The sequence below is a fragment of the Morone saxatilis genome, unplaced genomic scaffold (genome assembly GCF_004916995.1).
Source record: "Morone saxatilis isolate NCDOM2014 unplaced genomic scaffold, NCSU_SB_2.0 Contig5, whole genome shotgun sequence".
NCBI lineage: Eukaryota > Metazoa > Chordata > Actinopteri > Moronidae > Morone > Morone saxatilis.
In genome coordinates this window covers 16,617,217-16,625,357 of record NW_023340095.1, presented here as the reverse complement: position 1 = coordinate 16,625,357, position 8,141 = coordinate 16,617,217, and the positions used below count along the sequence as shown (strand labels likewise).

The 8,141-nt window shown below is 36.6% G+C and overlaps 1 protein-coding gene across 1 annotated transcript in view; it reads left to right on the top strand.

The window, feature by feature from the left end:
• The first annotated feature begins 7,365 nt into the window (after positions 1–7,365).
• Positions 7,366–8,141, top strand: part of ankrd10b (ankyrin repeat domain 10b) — a 15,978-nt gene continuing 15,202 nt past the window's right edge. The window contains exon 1 of the mRNA XM_035676695.1: positions 7,366–7,727. Within this exon, the coding sequence (XP_035532588.1) occupies positions 7,530–7,727 (198 nt within the window). The 5' untranslated portion in view covers positions 7,366–7,529. The remainder of the gene's footprint in view (positions 7,728–8,141) is intronic.

The window sequence follows — 8,141 nt, the reverse complement described above, 5'->3', positions numbered from 1 at the left end:
ATAAGTTAGATAAAAATAATATAAATAAAATAAATGTTATTGTTTTAATTTATCAAAATAAAGTACTGAATTAAACACATCACAAACATACAATAAGACATCATATGTACAGAGATATTTTATGTTTCTTTTAATATTTGGGTCTTAATTTTACAATTTGCATAAAGCATTTGACAAAAGTTGCAAATTAAAAGAAGCTGAAGAAGAACCATTAATTAGATCGTGGATGACAACATTTTGTGTATCTAGTTAAGTAAAGTTAAGATCATATTCTCTCCAGTAGGGGAACAGATTTAGAAAAATCTTTATATAATATTAGTTAATTGAGCAAATCAGCAAATGCTTTTAATAATAAGTTACTTAATCTTTTGAGAAAGTCTTCACTGATGTAACCATCTGAGCCAAGAGTTGTATATTCTATAGATTTGGCATCAGAGTGTTAATATTCTAAAAGAAGGAGCATATGTCTTAATCATAATGTGTGTGAGAGTACAGCAGCCTGTGTTGCACCAATTGTGTGTAAGTTAAAATTTTAGACTAGTTATAACGTAAATTATTACTAAGTTGGGATTTATTGCACCATGAAGATAAGTTACAACTTAACTCGAAGTAACAACTGCACAGGTGGTGTGACTCATAAAATGTCACAGAATTACACTCACTGGTGGTAAAACAGCAGATTTTCTGCCACACAACATCATTTTTTTTATTAATTGCAGCCATTTTGCACATTAATCGAGTAGAGATCTAATTTATTGATAAGATATTTTATATGTCAGTCTAGCTTACTATAATGTGCTATGAAGTGGCTCATGCCAGGCAGAAAGCTAATGCCCACAGTTGCCATGACAATGGAACTCTATGGAAATGTTTGATCTCTGACTGGCCATTTGTCTTAGTTATGACTCAACGTCCAAACTAGTTAAGTTATGCCCCAAGTGATCACAGTGCAACCAATTTTAGTAGCTGATTTAGTTACAATCTCAGTTACTAAACCTCTAGTGTCGACTTTACACCCTAACTAAAGTGAGACACATAGCTGGTGCAACCCAGTCCACGTTCTTAAAATCAACAGCACATTTTACCATATGAGAGTTCAGAAAGTAACTTTGTTGATATAATAACAGCATTGCGACAAATCACACATCAGATCACAAGCTATAAAAGTACATTTTGATGATAGGTATATTACATTTCTTTGTGATTGAGAAAAATAACGTGTGTTTTTCTCTGTGTGTGTATATGGATCTCACTCATTTTCATGTAAGTCCGACATCTATAACCCACCAATCCACCTGCTGTTTATTTAAGTGATACCTAACACTTTTGCGTCATTCCTCTTTCATCTGTGCAGAGCTGACTCAGTGGTGCTCTCAGACGTCAGCAAACAATCCCTCGTTCTCATGTAACATTGGTGAAGAAACATCTAAAGAGAAGAATGGGAAGGCCATCTCTGTATGCATGACAAATGGGATATGATGAACCTCTGAAAAGGCTAAATCATTCTTTGAACTTTTCACACACAGTAATCAAATCTGTTTTTGTCTGGGCAGAGGCAGGGTGATCAGTATTGATGTAAAAGCAGGACTAAGTGGACTGAAGTGCGCATGAAGACTGTGTTTCGGGTCAGTTTTTCTGATCTGGGCAAACATAGTAGTTAGGTGGGATATTGACCCAGCGTGATAAGCTATCAGCAGACATTCCTGTGTAGATGTGTAATCAAGGTTTGCGACAGAGATCAAACCAACGGAACAGGCAGCAGTTCCATAAATTCACATTGTAGTGACGCATGAAGAGACAGAAAGATAATTTATTAGATAGACTTGAAACTCAACAGAACTGAGGTGATTCAGCCAGAAAACGGCTGCAATGATTCAGCTTGAACTTTTACTTACTGCAATCTATAAAAGGCTCTTTTCTCCTCTGTTTTCTATTGTTTTACTTTGGTGATCTAAGACAACACCTTCCTAAAGACCATAGCATAGTAGTAGTAGACAAGGTGATCTAAAAGTAAAGATAAAACTTACAGAAAGCCGTATTTGTGAATTGTACCTAATATTTTATCTCTGCTGTCTCAAAAACAAATAACATATTTGCTTTTTTGGCTTAACTGATACAATGCTAATTGATGAAGAATTGAAACAGTCTGAATGTTGTGCTGTTGTTGTATTATACAACAAATCTGTTGTCTTTTTGGATTACCAATCTTATTGTAGTGACTTACTTACTGTGTTTCCAAACTTTTTTCAGAAGTAGAACTATTCTCAGTCTGACATCCATCACCTTAAGGGTCTAAGTGACGCACAAAAGACACTGTGCTCTCCTTATTGTAGTACTGCCTGACAGCCATAAGTCACTGAGGAGGCTCCTCAAGACATTACCCAGACCTCTGAATAACCCTGCATAACTTCACACCATTTCACTCTCCTTAAGCACAAGTCAAAACACATTTGTTTTTACTAGTGAAAATCTCTTTATATTAGATATAAGACTTTAGTTGCAGCACTACTAATACTACTACAACTTCTTATAGTGTTCTTCTGACAACAGAGGAAAGTCAAAATTAAGGCTGACTTATGTTTCTCAAGACTGATATGACTCCCTTATAATTACAAATCTCATTACAGTGAAACACTAGGATGTATTTATTAAGTTATTTGTATGTAATAAAGTATTTAATCTAATTTGTGGTTGCTGTTACATTTTTCAATCACAACAATGATCATGTGCTGTGGTAAGCTAAGATAAATGAAGCTTTCAATGAAGCCTCACATTGGGCTTAGTTTGAAAGTGCCCTCCGGTCGACAAAGAGAGAAAGACATATGCTGCACCCCAAATCCATACTACATACTGAGTGTGAGCAGGTTTCTAGTAGTGTGTTATTACTAAAGAGCTGAGGGGGGAGAAAAGTGAATGAAAAAAATTTTGGAAAACAAATAAAAATAAGAATTAAGATTAAAAAAAAACATTTTGATGTCCATTTGTGAAGTTTATTTGGGATCGAATTGCAGAGTTGTAGTTTGATTGTTAACTAACGTCACACATTATGTATCATTTCCTGTTATTATAATATTGTATGTTGATATCTGTGTACACTAACTGCTAAAACATTAGCCTCCACTCTGATTATTAGGATGTAGCACCTGCTGTATAGATTGGTATGTTGTATGGATTTGGGACAAAGCTCTCATGTAGGTCGATACTTTCATAAGCTGCCCATTGTAGGTCCAACAATCATTCAAAAAGACATTACGGGTCGGGTTATGCATGAACAGAACTAGTTTGTTGTATGAACACATCGGAAATTAAAAGTATTTATAGGTAATCGATTCCCAGTGAAAAGCTGGACGTCATAGAGAGCAGCAGACAGTCTCTCCTGGTAGACATTCATAGGGTTGAATAGTGCTGTGAACAATGAAAAAAAGAGATCTATAGGGAGCAGTTCAAACAGAAATAGTTGGACACAGCCCCCTCCAATTCATCGTCACAGTCATCAACAGTGTGTTGGAAGAGGTTTGTGACGCTATTCAGTCATCCGACAAGCATACTGGCAGCTTAAGCTGATCACCCTGATCTAACATTTTTGGAGCCACAGGAGACCTGAAATAGGACTTAACTCTAAGTAATTCTCCACCCTGCCTCTTCTTCCTGATGTTATATTGTTTTATTAGTACATATGTGGACATACAGTGTAAAAGGAGAGGGGTAAATTTAAAAAAAGAATGACCCCAGCTCCTCAAAACAGCTGCATACGGCTGACTTATCTCGTACTAATGAGTGTTCAAATCCACACTGACTGAGATGTCACATGCTGGAGAGAGGTTAAGGAGGTGACTTGGGAAAACTGGGTAATGAAGGGCCTCCCACATCATTTTAAAATGGTTTGCCAATGAAGTGGAGCATGACATCATCTATGGTTCATTAACATTCTCTTCATTCCAAAGTCTTTATCATAACAAAAAACAGCTCTGGAGCCCACTTGGTGCATGCTGGGATACACTGCAGCCCACCCAAGGTTGTAAGTTTAAAAAAAATGTCTGGGTGGATGGTTGGCACTTTGGAGTAACTAAACAGGACAAAGGAAACTGTGTGTGCAGATATATGATGATACTGTGACACTGCGGCTGATAATATATTATATATAATGATACTAATGACGATGATTATAGTAACAATTATGTCTGCGGGGCTTTCTTCATTCATGTAGCTTCCGCATATACGTCAGAACTAAATCTAAGACTACTACTGGTCTAATCTAAAATGATATTGATTAATTGGCTTCTTACGGCCCAGGACGGTAATCACCACTACATCATACGGTGAAGATGACCTTACTGCAGTCAATATCTCCCTATAGTGTGCAATAATAAAACATGTTTGGGCTCATTTGGATGCAAAAAAATATACAGTAAACAGTAAAAAAAGAGGTTGACGCCACTAGTGTGATCTCCACTGGTTAGAACCTTTCTTGCAGTTGTCCATTTTTGGTTGTATATTCCCATCTTGTGGTAAAGAAGAAACATAGCACTTTAAATACTACTTCAGTTTTCTCAGTGAGACTTAAGGCAATAGTAAATATTCTTCCTCAGTGTCAGCGGTTGAGTGTGACTGAAACTGTAAATGGATTATGGGCTGCAGATGACACTGGTTCAACCTTCTGACACTTATTTTAATCCACAGTCCTTGTTTTGTTTAAAAATTAAACAATTAATGGGCCTCTTCTAAAGTTCTTTTTAGTACCAAATGTTCTTTGTTTCCACATTGTGTCCCTGCTGAACCATGGTGGACGCATAGTAAAATAAATATTTAACTTTGTACTGAAAATGCTAACTTGGGAAGATATCAGTCAATAGTTTTTTTTTAACTTAAGAATTAATTTCTGAACACAAAAAGTAAATTTGATTTGAGAAAAGATCTCTTTGGAGCTAGTATACATATATGTGTGTGTGTCTGTGTGTGTGTAATAATTAGAGTGACCAAAAGTGCTTTCATTGTATGGGCATGTAGAAGCCCTTATTGTGTCAGCACATTCCAGTATTTCAGTGATGGATATTCCCAAACAGAGTTTAATTAAATAAGCATAGACAAGTTGACGCAGGACCTGTGGATTTCTGGGGCCTCAGGCCCGCTTTTCCTGGTTGGTAAACAGCTTGTCTGCGCTGCATCTACCAGCTGTTTAATGAAGTTCTTCTGCCCCCTGGTGGCCATATAAACCGTGAACGCATCTTTAAAACAGCATGGAGAAAGGCCATTCTCCCCACACTGCTGTCCTCAGGATGCTCCTAAAAGTTTTTAGCAAACATGGGATGTTGACCTGCAGTGTCTGTAGATAAAAATGTCTCATTCTGGTTACAAAAAAACAACAATTTGTGTTCAATGTTCAGGTGATTACGGATGAAAACATACAGTACCTTTACATTTCTGCCTGGGGGGGAAGCGGTAATAATGACTAGATAAAGAATAGGACACAGTACCCTGAATAGCACACTGCACATTATAGGGAAGTTCTTTGTGAACATTGTAACTATAGAAGATGTGCTTGTTAGTTGCAGGAACTATCAGAGACAAAGGACATGATAGAAGAAATAAAAGTTAAGGCTTAAAACAGGAGCAGGATTAAAGAGCATACTGGAGTAAAGTGGAAGTGGACGAGACAGAGGATGTTTGTTCAGCTTCTTAAGGAAAACAGCACTGGTGGGAAAAATCTGACATACCAGACACTGCAGGTGTTAACGAACTCCAGAGGATGGCAGTAATGCAACACCAATGACACCCTGTATGGAGGACCACAAGTTTCATGGAAATAGTAATAAAGTACTTCATAAATAAATAACTGATTGTACAATGAAAATACTCATTTATACATTAATCTCTTAATAAATAGACTATAATATAAAGTAAAACATTATTTGATTTGGGCAATAAAAAGAGGATTTAAAAAAAGATTTACCTATTTATTTAGAAATATGTATATATAAATAGTTCTTGTTTTACCAGAACAAGACACAAAAGAGGCTAAATGACAAAGCAAAAAGAAAAATGTAGATGCAAATAGGAAACTTTAATGCCTAATTGTATTCTTAATTCAATTTGTGAATCCAGTTATTTTTTTCTTTTTTTAAAGTGCATTTTCAAATTCAATTTGTTTGTTTTGTATGTTAATGTATTATATATGTGTGCTTTGTTTTAGAATTGATCATTTTAAAGCACATCTTTTTATTGACTTGCTTTTATATGATGTCACCTTTTTACTTTATTCTATTTCTTTTTATTATTATTATTCTATTTTTTATGCCTTATATTCTGCTCTTATTTTGTGTATATTTGTATTTATTATACATATATTATTTTTTATTTTATCACTTTCACCATCCTCATTCTTCTTATAATACTTATAATAATAATATTTGTATTGGTCAATCAAATATCAAATAATAATTACAAAATAAACTTTGTAATTTTGCCTATATATTTATAGATTTATGTCTATTTTATTGTACTTTTAGTTGGTGAATGAATGAATGAAATTTGTATTTTCATGTCTGGACATTTTCATGTGAACTAACAACAATACAAACACTCATGTTAACCCGCCATCTAACAACAAAACACATAAACAACAAACAAACATAAAAAAATATATATCCCACAATAGAAATACAACATATGCAACAAAAGCCACCCTGAGCACAAGACACAATACACAAATCCAAAAAACAAAACAAGAAGGCAACGTTAACACTGTCCACGGTACATTTAATCCACGCCATAAACCAGTCATATGTTGTTTTTCTCCTCCTATCAGGTGCTTTAAAAATATATTCAGAAAATGCAAAAACATTATAAAAGATATTCTATTAAAGCTACATTATCAATGCTTGTCAAATATAAATCAAGGACGTGAACTTTTTAAACAATATTTGTTGTAAATTATAATATTAAGACAGTGTTTCAATATGTAGTGCTAATATACCACAACTGTGCAGTTATATATGCCATTTAGGCAAATTATATGCAACATATGTTTCACATTTATAATCTTTCTTAAAGAAACAATAAGTTCTCAGTTTGGGCTTCTGACAGATTTCTTTCTTTTTCTTTATTGCATGCATTGAGCCTGGACTTGATATTTAAACTGCTCCACGTCCATCTTAGAGATCATTGTCCACACTCTTCTACCATATCAGATAAACCATATGCAGTTAATGAACCTAATGTTTACTATGTCTGTGACACCTGTGGTCCTCCATAAGCAGCTCCCTCCTGGTTAAACCTGGAGGAAGAACAAAGGTCAGGAATGTGAAATCCAGTCCGCAGTTTGCAGCTCTCTCGGCGGTTCTCAAGTTTCAGCCCGACGCGTGCTCTGCCCCGTCTGCTTTGTGTTGTCAGGCAGAAAGAAAGACACACCAGCCAGGGTGGCGTGTGTCCTTAAACACAGGCAACCCCCGACAGCGACCAGGATAACACAATAACTAGCCATTTTGTTTTCTGCTCTGAAGTAGTAAGGTATCGTTCATCGTTTTGCCACAATGTCGGTGGGAGTGGAGTCTGGATTCTCGAGTGAGGAGGTCTTAAACAGCCGCTTCCCTCTCCATCGGGCGTGCAGGGATGGAGATGTCGGTGCCTTGTGCTCCCTCCTTCAGTGCACCTCCAACCCGGCTGACCTCACCGTGGAGGACACCTTCTACGGCTGGACGCCCATACACTGGGGCGCTCATTTCGGAAAGGTTAGCTCGCCGGCTCCGGGGTGTTTTTGACGGACCCGGTTTTGTCCTCACGAACAGTTCGTTGACAGTGAGCCCAGAATGAACGCCGACGCTCTCCGACATGAGCCTCGTCTCGGCCATTTCCTGATGTTTGCCTTTAACTGTTAGCTGATGAGACTAACGCAGGAGGCAGACAATGGACCATAAACGTTACAACTGATTGTGTTTCTTTAACTAACGGATTGTTCATACATTGTACGGTTGTCCATTATATTTTAGGTACGTTTAGGAGCCCATATGAGCTGGGGCTTTTGCTCGCGGAAAGCTTAACGTTACATTGAGCGGGAACACATTTTAACATTAACTTAATGGCCGTTAGCTGACGGTTGGAGAAGCTGGAACGTTAGGAGGAACATTAACGTTGTAACGGTTACT